The sequence below is a fragment of the Mustelus asterias genome, chromosome 10 (genome assembly GCF_964213995.1).
Source record: "Mustelus asterias chromosome 10, sMusAst1.hap1.1, whole genome shotgun sequence".
Taxonomy (NCBI): Eukaryota; Metazoa; Chordata; class Chondrichthyes; order Carcharhiniformes; family Triakidae; genus Mustelus; species Mustelus asterias.
The window spans coordinates 46155555-46173030 of record NC_135810.1 but is presented as its reverse complement, the minus strand read 5'-3'; the positions used below and the strand labels follow the sequence as shown (position 1 = coordinate 46173030).

The 17476-nt window shown below is 45.6% G+C and overlaps 1 protein-coding gene, 1 long non-coding RNA gene and 1 pseudogene across 2 annotated transcripts; 2 read left to right on the top strand and 1 right to left on the bottom strand.

The window, feature by feature from the left end:
- Positions 1-1730: 1730 nt before the first annotated feature.
- Positions 1731-10967, bottom strand: LOC144499574 (uncharacterized). The gene is made up of 2 exons (XR_013498864.1): positions 10829-10967; positions 1731-2082 (listed from the first exon to the last, which is right to left on the bottom strand). It is a non-coding gene; the product is annotated as an uncharacterized LOC144499574 (long non-coding RNA).
- LOC144500184 (U2 spliceosomal RNA) lies at positions 5010-5138 on the top strand (annotated as a pseudogene).
- On the top strand, positions 8368-17251 carry LOC144499573 (protocadherin-8-like). The gene is made up of 4 exons (XM_078221691.1): positions 8368-11707; positions 11811-11896; positions 13741-13877; positions 16572-17251. Exons 1-4 carry the CDS (start codon positions 9305-9307, stop codon positions 16805-16807), a joined length of 2862 nt encoding a protein of 953 aa, XP_078077817.1. The 5' UTR covers positions 8368-9304; the 3' UTR covers positions 16808-17251.
- Positions 17252-17476: the final 225 nt, after the last annotated feature.

Here is a 17476-nt window from a genome sequence, read left to right as displayed (position 1 = left end):
ACATTTAACACATATGGAGTGATTTATTTTGGTGAGCCAGAATGTTGACAGATGATTGCCGGAACACATTATAGTTCATTTGGGGCGAGGGACGTGGCGATAACATGCTTACTGTATAGACTCTTTATGTAGGTTAACAAAAACAAAGGAAGGCCTCACAAAACCCAGATCAAGGAAATATAAACAATCTGCGTTCCCCAGAACTTCATCTGTACAGCCCGGCTTGACTCGGACAAAAAAAACAGCTAATTTAAATAAACTGCTTAGGGAAAGAAATAAACCGATTAGTTTAACAAATCCCCGGGTATTTTTCTTTTATTGTGCTTTATTTAAGTAATTAAATTTTGTCAGGTTGACCTGCAATTATAAACTGCTAAAAAAGAAAGTTATCTTTAAATCGGCAGCAAAGTCCTGTTCGTCACGTGATTTTATTTCAAGCTCGCTGTCTGCACGCGTTTTGCACAATACCAGCATTAGACACAGTCCGACTAAATCCAACTTTTTGGCATCTAGCATTTGCTTTTTCTGAAAGAAATGGGCCCATTGTGTCCGTGTTTGCTCTCGTGATCACTGGGCAGTTGTCTGCTAAGTTACTTGGAAAATGAGCCTTTGAGATGGCTCCCCTCTCTTTTGATATGATAACGAGACGATTAAGCCGTTCTTTGTCCTTTAGACAAGTGATCGGCAAAAGTTTTCGCTGCAGGGATTCGGGCCTTTCACAGACCCGTCTACATAATCCTCGGTCCATCCCTGGGAAACTCAAACCATTTCCAACAATCCAGTCTCGTTCCACTCGCGTGGCCTCACTCCAGTTAATTACTTTAAACGCAATTTCGATAGTACTTAAACACTTTTAAATATTACAATAAATACTATATCTATATCGTACATTACATTGGAATTTACAGGTGTTTATTTATTAGTGTCACAAGTAGGTTTACATTAACACTGCAATGAAGTTGCTGTGAAAATCCCCTAGTCGCCACACTCCAACGCCTGTTCGGGTACACTGTGGGAGAATTTAGCATGGCCAATGCACGTGTTTTGGACTATGGGAGGAATCAGGAGGAAATCCAGGGGAGAGAAATTGCAAACTCTGCACAGTGACCCAAATGAACCCGGGTCCCTGGCGCTGTGAGGCAGCAGTGCCAACCACTGTGGTGTGTTAAGATTCCAGCCTGACCCACAACTAAAATGTATGTTTTACTTTTTCCAGAAAGTTAAAGCCATTCTTGGAATCATTCGTCAACTTTCTCCACTGTCACTAAAATATAGTGGGCGGCACGGTAGCACAGTGGTTAGCACTGCTGCTTCACAGCTCCAGGGACCTGGGTTCGATTCCCGGCTCAGGTCACTGTCTGTGTGGAGTTTGCACATTCTCCTCGTGTCTGCGTGGGTTTCCTCCCACAGTCCAAAGATGTGCGGGTTAGGTTGATTGGCCATGCTAAAATTACCCTTAGTGTCCCGGGATGTGTAGGTTAGAGGGATTAGCGGGTAAATATGTAGGGATATGGGGGTAGGGCCTGGGTGGGATTGTGGTTGGTGCAGACTCAATGGGCCGAATGGCCTCTTTCTGTGCTGTAGGGTTTCTAAGTTACTAAATCAGTTCTTCAAACTTTCCCTGGATGGTATTGTGTGATGGATTGTGTTGGTCATATTCCAACATGTTAATTTGTTTCCGTAAGTAACTGGGACTCCGACTCAAATTGACATCAATTATAGGCAAATACTGTTCTTTCAAAAATATCTTGATATTTATTATTGGTAATATTTAACCAATGGATGTATTTACATCTGACAGTCCTTTCGAATAATTGATGATGCAAATGAAGAAAAATACATATTCATACAAAGCGTGCTTTGCACTCGATTACATAAATTCAAGACTCCTACATTCTGAAAGGCACAATCAAAGCTTCCCAGATACCGAAGCTCCAAGCATTTCATGCCGCTAAATTGTGCTCAATATACAGTTGCAACACAAATACTATCACGCGACCCGTTTCCTGATTCTTTAGCTATTATGGCAGATGGTTTCATTCCCTCGGGTTGAACAATCCGAACCGCCTACTGATGTTTTGTCTGTATGTAAAAAAAAGAGCCAAGTGTTAGCGTGCACGAAAGGTGGGAAATAAAGTCCAGAGATAGGCGTAACAGGCATATCTGTGGGGTGGATCACTAAATGTATTTTAATATCCAACGCAATTGTATTCAATTCAGCACACATCATCGTTTAGTCAAAGAGTTAGGGCGGTTGATTGTGTCTGCTTAGAAATACAGAATGGATACATGTGGCGATTGCTCATTATATTAAACTTAGCGCGGGTCCTCTGTGGAAATTGTCGAGTATCCTTTTGGTTTGCGGCATTGAAATAAAAGACATTGATGCCTCAAATGGGGTGCCCTGCCAGGCTATTATAAACGTACTGCTAACGAGACTTTCATAAGCGATTGAACTAATCTGACCATTGAAACCTCGCTAAATCTGCTAATGCTTAAACTAAATCCCATTAGAAACGGTTGTTCTTCACCTGCCACTATTTTCTATTCAGGCGACTTGGGCCAAAGAGATCGGCTAGAGAAGTGATATACACGAACACAAAATAACAAAGAAGTATTGAAGCGAAATTCAGCATTTCTCACAAACTAAATTTGCGCATGCAAACCCCCCCAAAAATAAAGCTAAAGTTCGATATGAGGCTGGTTTATAAGATAAAAGTTCCAACCCGGTTAAATAATCTAGTTTTAATCGGGACTTTAAAAATGTGAAATTCTTACATAATTCAATTAGCCTATATGGTTTACCACTTTAACAAGTGAAATTAACCACTCAGTTGTATCAAGCTCTTACGAAAATGTCTCAAAAATCAAACTGGATGGACTGTCGGAAACTACCTGAGCAACATGGCAAACATACAACCAGTCAAGTTAACCCGGCAAAGTCTTCCTCATTAACATCTGGAAACTTCTGCCAAAATTGGGACAGCTGTTCCACAGAATCACCAAGCAATATTTTGACACAATCATACTCTCAGATTCATTTTTTCAGCCCAGACTCCTCCATCACCATTCCCGGGGGTTATGGAGTCAGGTGGGAGCGTCCTTAGAGATGTTAACATTAACTCCGGTCACCATGATGTCGCATGCCATCAGGTTAAAGATGTGTGGGTTAGGTTGATTGGCCAGGTTAAAAATTGCCCCTTAGAGTCCTGAGATGCATAGGTTAGAGGGATTAGTGGGTGAATATGTGGGGGTAGGGCCTGGGTGGGATTGTGGTCGGTGCAGACTCGATGGGCCGAATGGCCTCCTTCTGCACTGTAGGGTTTCTATGATTCTAGGTTAAAGATAGTAAAGAAATCTGCTGATTACCTCCGATAGCTGGCCTTCAGATGATGCATCAGTACTCCTGCATGTTGAACGGCACTTGCAAGAACCACTAAGGGCGGCAAGGGCACAAGCTGGGCAATCCAACACTCAAGGTGGCTCAGTAGCACCATGGCTGGCCGAGCTGGTCAAGTCCCAGAGACATATTTGCCATACTGGGCCTCTGACTGGTGGTGAAAAATCTTGAGTGAAAAACATTCCTGACCTCGTCCCTATCAAGCTACCTGTCACAGATGCATCTGTCCATAACCCCGTTTAGTGGGAGTTAGTAGACATGCTGTTTACTCTTAATCAACCTCCTCAATTGTTGGACGAGGTGATGCACCTGCACCGGAAGGAGCATTGCCGGCACCAGGAAAGCCTCTTGGTGGTCCACCAGCACGCTGACAGAGCTTTGAGAAGATAGGGTTGCTGATCTTCTCCAGCTCCTTCTGTTGGTGCTCATACTCATCTTTTTCAGCAGTCTGCTTCTTATCTAGCCAGCTGATAACTTCATTACATTTGTCCAAAATCTTCTGCTTATGATCTCCAACTTTTCCTTTCAGCTTCTCATCCTCAAATGTGGCTTTCATGTTGAAAGCATAAGGTTTTGCACAACCCTTGTGCAAGTTCCCATCTTCACACCAAGGACAACCTTCATCATGTTGTGAAGCAGTACCATTGTGTTAAATCTGATAAATTCAGTGCAGGGCGAAGCAGCTCAAAGCTGTGGGCCATCAGCACCAAAACTGTATTCCACCACAATCGGTAACCTCATGGCCAGCAACAGTTCTCACTCTACCATTATTATCAAGCCAGGGGACCAACTCAAGCTCAATGAGAGATCCAATTACAACAAGATATAAAAATGAAGTGTCAACCTGGGGAATGCATAATATAGAACTGTATGCCTGCTCAACTGAAGTAGCAGCATGCCATTGACAGAGTAAGCGATCTCACAACCATCTGCTCAGATCAAAGCTATGCAGTCCGGAATGGCAGTGGACAATTTAACTAACAGGAGGAGGCGGCCCCATGAACACCCTCAGCCTCAATGATGGTAGAAATCATCAAATAGTGCAAAGGACCAGGTTAAATTGTTTGCCACCATCTACAACGAGAAGTCCAGATGAACAATTCACCATGGTCTCCTCCAGAGCTCCCTGCCATCACAAACGTCAGCCAATTACATCCACTCCAGAAAAGGCCAAGTGCACTGGATAGTGCAAAGGCTATGGACCCTGACAGCATCCCAGCCATAGCACTGAAGACTTATGCTCCACAAGGAGCTGAGCCTCAAGCCAGTACAGCTACAGCACTAGCATGTACCTGACACAGCGGATAATTGTCCATAAAAAAGAACAATCCAATCCAGCCAATTACCATCCTATCTTGTCTAATTACCTACCACAGCAAAGTAACAGAACATGCCATCTACTGTGCAATCAAACTGCACTTACCAATAACCTGCCCAAAAAAGGGCAGTAGGTGCACAGAAACACTTACCACCTCAGAAGTTCCAATTAAAGTCACCCACCATCCTGACTTGAAAGTATATCACTGCTCTCTCATCATCATTGGCACTTCCTATGTAACTGCACTATGAGGTACCTTCACCACACAAGAGTGCAGCAATTGAATAAGGCAGTGCTTCTCGGCCTTTTGGCTAAGATAAAGTGTAGTATCGGATCTGCACTTGGTTGAGGTCATTAGGTTACGCTGAGGCTTCATATGTTTCATATGAAGCAATTTTTAAAAGTGGCATCTCAGCCTTTTGGCTAAGATGCAAATGAGCTCAAGTCTTGGAGGAGGATCCTCCCCCTTCTCCAATCAGCTTGACTCATGTAGATCAGGCCCAGGACAGGGTGGTTTTGGTCTCCCATCCTGTCTTGTCAGCCTGGATCTGAAATGTCTCAACTTGTTGAGACTCTGAATTGGATTTGATTTGATTGAATTGGAAAAGTATTTAAAAAAAAATTGAATAAGGCAGTTCACCACTAGTGATTCCTCTAAGCTGTGTCAATGTAGGCCATACAGCAATTAGGAAAATGCCAGGGTGGACAAGCAGGCCATGCACAGCAGCCGTTACTTTAAAATACGTATGCACCACCATATGAGCAATCTTAAACAAGCCCATACATTGCAACAAAGAGGCTGCCACAGTGAAGTTAGAGGGAACATTGTTCATCATATTCTCAAAGGCAATTATGGGTGGGCAATACACGCTAACCTTGCCAGTTAGCCCATATCCCATGAAAGAATAAAAAAAGTTACATATATTAATTAGTGAACATTACTTATAGCTTCAACAACAGCAACTACTTCCATTCATCCACTGTCTTTAATATCACAAGTAAATATCCTAATGCGCTGGATGAAGGTAGGTTATCGAATAAAATTTGATACCAAGGAACATCAGGAGATATTAGGATAGCTGATCAAAGAGCTATGTTTTGAGGTGTGGCTTAAAGAAGGAGTGCCAGTGATGTTTAGCAAGGTAATTCCACTGCTCAGAGCTTAAGTAGCTGAAGGCACAGCCATCAATGGTAGAGCAACATTAATGGTAGAGCAATGGAAACTGGGGATGCATAAGAAACCAGAATCAGTTTGTAAAATGATCTTAGAGAGTTGTAGGTCCAGAGGAGGCTGAAGAAATCAGGGAGGGGAGAGGCCAAGGAAGGATTTGAAAACAAGAATTAACATTTAAAATTAAAGCATTGTCAGATGGATTGGAAGCCAATATGTCAGGGGTGATGGGTGAAAGGGACTTGTAATGAGTTAGAATATTTTGGATGAACTCACCTTGATGCAGAGTGCAAAGTTGGTGACAGGCTAGTAGGGCATCGGAATATTCAAATTTTGAGCTTCAGCGGTAACAAAAGTATGGATGAGGATTTCAGCAGATGGGCTGAGAGGGGAATGGAGATAGGTGATATTACTGAGGTATACGTAGGTAGTCTTGCTGCTGGCAAGGATATATTGTCAAAATCTCAGCTCTGGGTCAAATTGGATGCTAAGGTAACAAATAACCTAGTTTAGCCTCAAACTGGAATGGAGTTGGAGGGGACTGATCTTCCCCAAACGGGGAAGATTTCTGCTCATCCAACCTTGAATGCTAAGGAAATAAAGGGATGCGGAGGCAAGATGGGATAGCGGAATTGAGGTTGAAAACTGACCATGATTTTATTAAATGGCAGAGCAGGCTCAAAGGGCTAAATAATCTACTCCTGCTTCTATTTCTTACAGATGCCAGACAGGCACCGTGACAGAGAGAGAATGATGGTCAGGTAAAGTTGGATGACATCAGCACACATATGGAAGCTGACATGTTTTTGATTGACGTCACCAAGTTGCAACATGCAGTTGAGAAATGGGTAGTGTGAAATTAGAGCTGTGCATCTTAGAGGATGTGGCTTACAGCTTTAACTTGTGAAAATAGGTTATGAACATTAGTGTATATGTTTACAGTTGAATATGGAAAACCAGGGTTATGTACAATAGTATTTTTGATTTGCAGCATTAATATGTGAAACTCTTTTTTAAACTTGTTCTGCGATTAAAATAAGACAGTGCTGCCTCACATTGCCAGGGACCCAGGTTCGATTCCCAGCATGGGTCACTGTCTGTGCGGAGTCTGCATGGGTTTCCTCCGTGCGCTCCAGTTTCCTCCCACAGTGCGAAAAATGTGCTGGTTAGGTGCATTGGCTAGGCTAAATTCTCCCTCGATGTACCCGAACAGGCGCCAGAGTGTGGTGACTAGGGGATTTTCACAGTAACTTCATTGTCATGTTAATGTAAGCCTACTTATGACATTAATAAATAAACAAACTTGGCTAATTGGTATCTTAACTGCATCTAGGGCAGCACAGTGGCAGAGTAGTTAGCACTGCTGCCTCTCAGCACCAGAAACCCAGGTTCAAATTCAGTCTTGGGTGACTGTCTGTGTAGAATTTGCACATTCTCCCTTTGTCTGCATGGGTTTGCTCCAGTTTCCTCCCACAGTCCAAAACGGTGCAAGTTAGGTGGATTGTCCATGCTAAATTGCCCCTTATTGTCCAAAGATCTGTAGGTGCCTTCAACATTGAAATTTTTAATGCACCTAACCAAAGATTTTTTTTGTGGTGGGGATGGGGAAGAGTTCCAAATTTCCACTACCTGAGTGGGAGCAAATTCGTCCTGACATCACCCCTAATGACCTCTCTCTAATTTTAAGGTTATGCACCCGTGTGCTAAACTTCCTCCAGTGGAGAAAATAGTTTATCTTGGTCAATTCCATTAATAATTTTAAACATAAGCACATCAGTTAGATCACTTCTTAATCTTCCAAACTCAAGGGAATACAGTCTATGCAACTTGTCCTCATAGTTCAACCCTTCCAGCTCCCTTACCATTCTGATGAACCTGCACTCCTTCATGGCCAATATATATCTTTCCTGAAGTTTAATTGCTAAAACTGATGTGTGCTCGAAATGAGCTTTATATAACTTGCGACATAACTTCCACCATGAGGAAAGGAAAGGCTGGACAGGCTTGGTTTGTATCCACTGGGGTTTAGAAGAGTGACCTGGTGTTGTTAAAACTCTTACTGTGTTTAGAAGAGTAACAGGCAACTTGATTGAAACGTTTAAGATCCTGAGGGGACTTGAAGAGTGGATGTGGAATGGATGTTTTGTCTTGTGGGAGAATCTCAAACTCGGGATCATTGCTTCAAAACAAAGGGTCAGCCATTTAAAACAGAGATGAGGAAAAATAATTCTCTCACAGGGCTGTACGACTTTGGAACTCTCTTTCTCAAAAGGTGTTGAAGGCAGAGTCTTTGAATATTTTTAAGTCAGAGGTCGGTAGATTTTTAATAAGCAAGGGGATGAAAGGTTATTGGGGTAAGCAGGAATGTGGAGTTGAGATTAAAATCAAACCAACCGCGATCTTATTGAGTAGTGGTGCAGGCTCAAAGAACTGAGAGGCCAGCTCCTAATTTGTATATTGGGCAAGCAGCATAACAGATTAGAAGGATCGGATCACAAGAGGTGGTGGTGAACTGGTGACACCAGTGGACATTTTTAATTGAGTGTGTTTTCAAATGATGTTGCCATGAGGCCACATGTAGATGATGAGAAGAAAACTAGAAGTGATCCACAAGGAACTCCAGAGATTAATGCGGGAACAGCAAGATAAGCTAGGGCAGGGGATTCTCTGGCTGTAACTCGATAAGTAAGAATGAACCAAGTGAGAGAAGTCCAACTCAACTGGACAAGGAAGGTGGTGGTGTAGGCAGTCAGATCAAGGAGGATGAGCAGCGATAGTGCCATTGTATAGTGCACAGCTTTAATGTATGAAACTAGTTACACAAATTAGTATTCATGATTTATAGCACTAACAGGTGAAAGCAACAGGGCAACAGTTGATACATTTACAGCTTTAATATGTGAAACAATTTATGTATATTAATGTTGTTTAAAACGACGAATGAATTTATATTAAAAATGAATCCACTTCCAAAATGTTAATTCTAACCATTCAGTATTGTATTTTTCCAATTTAAACATGCTTCTAACTTCCCTAAGTGATGAATATGTACACTTATTTTTGTTGGGACATTACAAAAAAGCACAATAATATTTTGCACATTTATGGTTCCTAATTTCCCCAGATTTGACCGATTGGATATCCTCAGTCAGGAAAACTGTTTGCCCAATCTCGCGCGCGAAATATGATTGGCTGTCCACTGTCAAATTTACATACACTTGTCAATAAAAAGCCCGGGGGCCCGAGAAAACTCCACACTGGAAATTTAATGTATTTGGGCAGACGCTTTGAACTTGTGTATTAAAAATACATATAAGGTACTCCGAGCAAAGAAAAGGAAGGGGAGCAAATTCTCAGACTTGTCACTTTCAAAACGAATTTCAATAAAAAGTGAATAGAATAACTAAGTCAGAAGATGACTTTGGAAAGAAGTAGAGGCAAGTTTGCAGCTCCAGTCTGCAGTCACTTTCTCCACCTCTGCTCCCTGCTTCTTGTACTTCTTGCTCCGACGAGCGAGAGCAAGACGGCCAAGTATTTCACCTACGAGGAAGAATTGCCCGGCACCGTGATCGGAAACCTGGCCGCAGATTTGCAGCTAAACGCGGCCGCTGGCGGCCCGAGCGGCTTCCGATTGATGCAAAAGTCCAACAGGTCCCTGGTGCAAGTTGGGGAAAGGGACGGGGAGCTGACGGTCGGGGAGCGCATTGACCGAGAGCAGCTGTGCCAGCAGCGGCAGCCCTGTCTGCTCGTCTTCGACGTGGTGAACTTCTCCCGGGAGAAGTTCCTCCTCATCCATGTGGAGATCGAGGTGAAGGACATCAACGACAACGCCCCCGAGTTCCCGCAGCCGGAGATGGCGGTGGAAATCTCCGAGAGCTCGCCGCTGGGGACCCGGCTGCCCCTGGAGCCGGCGCTCGATGCCGACGTGGGCGCCAACTACCTGCAACTTTACCAAGTGTCGGCCAACAGTCACTTCGAGCTGGAGGTGCAGAGCCGGGCGGACGGGGTGAAATGCGCCCAGCTGGTGCTGCTCCGTCAGCTGGACCGGGAGACGGAGAGCGAGTTGAGGCTGGAGCTGAGAGCTCAGGATGGAGGCCGGCCGCCCCGCACAGGGAGAGCCGAGCTCCGGGTGCGGGTGCTGGACGCCAACGACAACCGGCCGGCCTTCGAGCAGAGCTCCTTCGTGGTGGAGCTGGATGAAGACGCGCCGCCGGGCTCGCTGCTGCTGCAACTGGAGGCCGTGGACCCGGACGAAGGGCCGAACGGCGAGGTGCTGTACGGCTTGGGGCCCGCGGTGCCCGCCGACGTGCGGCGCCTCTTCCGCCTGGACGCGCAGTCCGGCCGCTTGACCCTGGAGGGGCCGCTGGACCACGAGAGCCGCCAGAGCTTCGAGCTGGACGTGGAGGCTCAGGACCTGGGCGCCAAGCCGAGCCGGAGCGGCTGCAAGGTCACCGTCCGCGTCCTCGACATCAACGACAACGCGCCCGAGATCAGCATCACCCCCATGGCCTCCAGCGGCTCCGGCCTCGCCGCCTACATCACCGAGGCGGCGGCCAAGGGCAGCTTCGTGGCGCTGGTCAGCACCTCGGACCGGGACTCGGGCGCCAATGGGCGCCTCTCCTGCACTCTGTCCGGACACCGGCACTTCGAGCTGCGGCCGGCCTACGGCAGCTCGCACATGATCGTGACGGCGGCGGCGCTGGACCGCGAGCGGGAGGCCGAGTACAACCTGACGCTGGTGGCCGAGGATCAGGGCCCGGCGCCGCGCAAAACCATCCGGCCCTACACCATCCGGGTGGGCGACGAGAACGACAACGCGCCCTCCTTCTCCCGCAGCGTGTACCGGGTGTCGCTGCTGGAGAACAACCCGCCCGGGGCCTACATCGCCACCGTGCTGGCCCGCGACCCCGACCTGGGCGCCAACGGCCGCCTCACCTACCGCCTGCTGGAGCCGCCCTCCGCCCGGGGGCTGGCCACCGTGGACCCGGCCAGCGGAGCCATCTACGCGCTGCGCTCCTTCGACCGCGAGTGTGTGCGGGAGGCCGAGCTGCGGGTGGAGGCGAGCGACGGCGGCTCCCCGGCGCTCAGCAGCTCGGCCACCGTCAGCCTGAGGATCGGCGACCGCAACGACAACGCGCCGCGCGTGACGCAGCCGCTGCCTGGCAACGGCTCGGCCGCCGACGTCATCGCGCTGCCCGCCCGCGCGCCCGCCGGCTACCTGGCAACGCGCGTGCGCGCCAGCGACCCGGACCAAGGCCTGAACGCCCGGCTCAGCTACCGGATCGTCAGCGGGGAGCAGGCCGGACTCTTCAGCATCCGCCCGGACACCGGAGACCTCTACCTGGGCCGCCCGCTCGCCGCCGCGGCCGCCACCGGGCCCCTGCGCCTCATCGTGGCCGTGAGTGACAGCGGCCGCCCGCCCCTCTCCGCCACCGTCTCTCTCAGCTTCACAGCGGCGGCAGAGGCCGAGCCTCCCGGAGGCGGCGCTTTGCTGGGCCCGGGGAAGCGGAGCTGGGACACGTCCTTCATCATCATCGTGGTGCTGGCGGGCGGCTGCGTCGCCTTGCTGATGGCCATCATCACCATCGCCACCGCCTGCGGCAAGGGCAAGGAGCTGGACGGCTGGCTAGAAGCCTCGGAGCCGGCGGCCAGAGAAAACCAGGACAGCTTCCCCGCCAGTCTGGGCGTTCAGCGGTACCCTGGCGGCGTCTCTCCCATGTGCGGCTCGGAAGGTGCTGAAACCGCGGCGTCGGCAGCTGGCGGAGAGATAGCGGGCGTTTACCTGTCAGAAGAGAGTCGCAGAGCAACCAAGCCGGAGGTGAGGAACACTCTCACTTACTGCTCACTGATTAGACTGGGGACATAGTCCTGTGGACAATGCATTATTTCCCCTAACTCACACTTTGTTTCTGCTTTTCCAGTGTTTCCCCACTGTCTCTGGCTTTGGTAATCAAACTCTTCATCCCATCGCAATCTGGCAAGGAAAACAATTTGCTTTAAATAAAAGGTAAGGACTTTAATTCAGAGAAGGTTAACTAGATTGATTCCTGGGATTGAATAGATTGTCTTATGAGGAAAGGTTGAGCAGGTTGCTCCATATTCATTGGAGTCTAGAAGACTGTGAGGTGATCTTATTGGAACATACAAGGTTCTGATGGGGCTTGATAGGGTCGTTGCTGAAAGAATGGCCCAGATGTTTCAATGGCAAACGTTGAGATCTTCCCCACGGATTGCACCTCGAGACTTGTGCACTATTTAACTGGGAAGTTTAAACTTCCGCTGGGCAGAACACTGCTGCCTGGACCCCCAACCCCCATGAGAATGTCTCAGAAACACTGACCCCGGCATTGGGCTTGATGCCCTATACTTACATATAAATTTAATCCCTGCATTCTCTGGCTGTTAATCACAAGCATAGGATCTGTGTTGACCTGAGTAACAGCAGGAGTTGTATTGGGAGGCCTAAAAACTCAGTTAAAGCTAAACCTGAAAGATTATCACCCATCCCCCCCCCCCCCCCCCCGTCCCGTCCCCCGCCCCATAGTCTCTGAAATATTAGAAATGGTTAAAAGAAAACACTTCAGCACATTAAAAAACTCACCATAACACAGCAAAAGTGCTGATCTTTTTTAAATTTTCGACTTAATCCTTAAAGTTACAAAGCCAATGCTTTGTAAGCCAAGTGGACCGGGCAAACCCAAATTCATTCCTTGCTTGCTTCAAAAACCAAATTCAAAATCCAATTGAATCCAATTCATGGTCTCCACAAAAGAGACAAAGAAAATCTAAGCTGACAAGATAAGGCATTGCAGCTCATCTTGGGCTTGATCCAATGCTGGGTCTTAGTCAAAAGGCCTGATCTTAAGGGAGTTGTCTGAGCTGATGACATTAAAAGGGGTATGGCCTTGCCGCTCCTCCTGACCAGTGGATCCCTGCGATGATGACTCACTCTGGGATTGTAATGCCTGGTTGGAAGGATGAGAAAGGTGAGGGCACATCTTCATTCGCAGTCGACGGCAACCCCTGTGACATTGTCACTGTAAAAAGTCTCACAACACGAGGTTAAAGTCCAACAGGTTTATTTGGTAGCCACAAGCTTTCGGAGCGCTGCCCCTTCATCAGGTGAGTGGGAGTTCAGTTCACATAAAGACACAAACTCAATTTTTACCCCAGTCCAACGCCGGCATCTCCACATTGTCACTGACCAGAAGATCTGGGCCAATGTTTTCCCTCGTGGGAGGATCTAGAATTAGGAGGCACAAGGACAGAAATGAGGAGGGATTTCTTTTCAGTGGCTTGTTAATTTTTGTAGTTCTCTGGCCAGATATAGTGGAGACTAATTTATTGAATATATTCAAGGTTGTGCTAGACAGAATTTTGATCTGTAAGGGAGTCAAAGGTTAAGGGGTCAGACAGGACCGTGGAGTTAAGGCCACAATCAGATCAGCCATGATCTTATTGAATGGTGAAGCAAGCTAAAGAGGCCAAATAGGTGAATTCTGCTCCATCCTGGCTTGGGTCACTGTCTGTGTGGAGTTTGTAGTTCACCTTGTGTCTGCATGGATTTCCTCCAGGTGCTTCGGATTCCTCCCACAGTCCGAAAGACGTGCTGGCGAGATGCATTGGCCATGCTAAATTCTCGCTCAGTATACCCGAACAGGCACTGGAGTGTGGTGACTAGGGGATTTTCACAGTAACTTCATTGCAGAATTAATGTAAGCCGATTTGTGACAATAAACAAACTTAACTATTTCTTATGTAAATGTCCAAACTTTTGTTCATTACATTTAAGTAGTATATCCTTTTGAACAGTAGAGAAATAATTGCCAAACCTATGTGATTTCCTTTCAGCGAACTTACACATCAAACTCAGGAGAGATTCAGCGGGAAGGACAGTGGTAAAGGCGACAGCGACTTTAACGATAGTGACTCCGATATCAGTGGTATCGGTCTGAACAAAAGGAGTGTCCTTAGTCAAAAGCACAATGGTGAGCTAACAATTTCTAACCCAATTTTGCTTAATAAATCTCTGGGAGAGCCCACAGAAGTGAATTATGTTATGGCTTGGTCGTACTGAGAGCTTTCAATGTAATACAAAAATTGAAATATAACTTGAATAAAGTCACATTGAGGGAAACTGTTGAGACCACCTTGAAGCAATAGTTTCACACTGCTTTTTGTTTATATTGGCTTGATCATTGTAATTATTGTGTCCATGAAGAATTTTAAACTTTGTTCTTAACACCTTCATGTTAAAATATTTCTGCTAATATTTAAAGATAGTATTTGCATTTGGATCTTGCAGAGGTGTACATATAGAATCATAGAAGTAGGTAATTTGGCCCATCAAGTCTGCACCAACCACAATCCCACCCGGCCCTATCCCCATAACCTCATGCAATTACCTTACTAGTCCTTCTGACACTAACGCGCAACAGTGGGAGGAAACTGGAGCACCTGGAGGAAGCCCACACAGACACAGGGAGAATGTGCAAACTCCACATAGTGTCCCAAACCGGGAATCAAACCCAGGTTCCTGGCACTGTGAGGCAATAGTGCTAACCACTGTACCACCATGCCGCTCCACGGTGGATTCTAGTTAAATCGTAGAAACATGCAGCATAGGAGGAGGCCATTTTGCCCAGCCTTTTGTGTTATGTAATTGATCCAACTCCCCTGCTCTTTCCCCATAACTCTGCAAAATTTTCCCCCTGGTTCTTTTGATTGCTTAAATGTGTTTCCCATGGTTATCAACCCTTCTGCCGGTGGAACAGTTTTTCTTTATCTATTCCGTCCTTCATAATTTTTAAAATCCTTCAACTTTCTCCAAGGCTTCCAGTGATTGTTGTTTTTTTTTGTAAAAGGGAAACTTTAGATTAGGAGGAAAAAGGACAAACTAAAATTAAATCAGAATCTTTCTTTATTTGGAGCTTTGCTTAACACCCTGGCAAGCTCATCCCTTCCGGCCTGAATGACCTGATAAAACTATGAGTTAAGTTGGTATGTTTGCCGACGACACGAAGGTTGGTGGGGTTGTGGATAGTCTGGAGGGATGTCAGAAGTTACAGAGGGACATAGATAGGATGCAAGACTGGGCGGACAAGTGGCAGATGGACTTCAACCCAGATAAATGCGTCGCGGTCCATTTTGGTAGGTCAAATGGGATGAAGGAGTACAATATAAAGGAAAAGACTCTTAGTACTGTAGAGGATCAGAAGGACCTTGGGGTCCGGGTCCATAGGACTCTGAAATCGGCCCCGCAGGTGTAGGAGGTGGTTAAGAAGGCGTATAGTGTGCTGGCCTTTATCAATCGAGGGATTGAGTTTAGGAGTCCTGGGATAATGATGCAGCTATATAAGATCCTCGTCAGACCCCACTTGGAGTACTGTGCTCAGTTCTGGTCGCCTCACTATAGGAAGGATGTGGAAAAGATTGAAAGAGTGCAGAGGAGATTTACAAGGATGTTGCCTGGATTGAGTGGCATGCCTTATGAGGATAGGCTGAGGGAGCTCGGTCTTTTCACCTTGGAGAGACGAAGGATGAGAGGAGACCTAATAGAGGTGTATAAGATGTTGAGAGGCATAGATCGGGTGGACTCTCAGAGGCTTTTTCCCAGGGTGGAAATGTCTGCTACGAGAGGACACAGGTTTAAGGTGCTGGGGGGTAGGTACAGGGGAGATGTTAGGGCTAAGTTCTTCACACAGAGGGTGGTGGGTGAGTGGAATCGGCTGCCGTCAGTGGTGGTGGAGGTGAACTCAAGAGGGTCTTTTAAGAGACTCCTGGATGAGTACATGGAACTTAATAGGATGGAGGGTAATAGGGAGGTCTGGAAGGTAGGGATGTGTTCGGCACAACTTGTGGGCCGAAGGGCCTGTTTGTGCTGTAGTTTTTCTATGTTTCTAAGTGTGAATTGTAAAACTAGTACATTTAATGACTTTAATTCAATTTTTTTAATATCATACCAATTTTTTCCCTCACATTTGAACTTGCCTATCTCTGGTTTACACATTATCCTTCTCCCTGAATATCTAAATTGTAGCATTGAGAAAGTAAAGGGCACTTTTCATAATTTGGTTTCACGCTCAGGTTGAATGGATACTGTACCCACTGCAATCTGATGTGAAATGACCTCTGTCAGAGCTAAACTTTAGTGAAGACATGAATCAGTTTGGCACCTGACTTCCTAATTATACTGCCGTTTTGCATTGATGCACATCCAAAAGCTTTTCACATTATTGTGAAAATGGCAATACAACTTTATCTATCAGGGCACCACAATATGATGTGCATACGTGCTATGAGTTTGGAGTGGAAGGAATAAATAAAAGTGAGTTTGCAGTTTGAGACAGAATAAAACTGCAAATGCTATACACATTTATTGATGAATTTGAATGTAGATGGATTTATCCAGTATCACCCTATTAGCCAAACAAAGATAAGCATGCTCTTTATTCTTCCTTCATCTTAGGAAGTATTACAGAAAACAGATGGCACCCATCACACTACCTCACTACTGCAGGATAATTAGAATTTTACTAAATATTCAGTGGAGTATTAATTATAACCATCAACGCCTGAGGGAGTTAACATTGTAATTACTGAGAGTTCCAGTAAACTGCACTGAACAATTCATTTTGCAGTTAAAATAATAATGAAAAGTATTGATTACTTCTCTTGGACAGGTTTATGGTCCTGCACCAGTGAGTGCAAGGTCCTTGGCCATTCAGATCGCTGTTGGAGTCCATCTTCTCAAGGGCCAAATACCTATTCTTCCACGAGTACTTCTCAGCACCTTACTACTTTGGGAAAAAGCACTTCACTCCCCCGAGACCTACTCCGGAAAGACACATACTATCAAGCACTTTTACCAAAAACAGCGGGCCTGCAAAGTGTATATCAGAAGATCGCCTGTAATTAATCTGAAACAAATTCCTATTATTGTACCATCGTGCCATTCTGTGGGGTCTACAGGCCACACCCTGCCAAGACTCACTAATCAATATATCCAGCACACATTCTCAGTTCTGAGCTGATAACTACAATGATTTTTTTTTAAAGTGCTAAAATAGTGCAATTTTTTCATTCTGTATATAATAGTAACAGTTTATTTTTATATTAAATGCTTTGTGAACTCTAATTGATCTCGTTTGAAAATCTCTTTCAAATAAAATGTATAGATGATACAGAATGCGTAAATATCAAATAAGGCAACATTAAAAATGGTAATTTTCTCTATTGTATTTGATGATATTTACAAATTTGATTTATTATTGTGTTCTATTTTAGTGTATAATTTAATGGTTTGTAAGTAAAGGCTTGAAAATATGTAAATAAAATTTCTGTTTTTTATATATACATGTTCCATGTTTTCTGAATGGATTCCTTTTTATGACATGAGTTCCTCCTCTGACACTGAATGTTGTATAATACCAGATTTAACAGAAGAACACAAAGGATGTGAGTGATAAATTACACAAAACGTTTATGGGATTTACTGGGATTTATCAACTAGTGATTTCATACCATTGGAAAATGTATTTACTCAACTTTGGCAGCAATCTAAGTATGGAGAAAATATGTTGGAAGT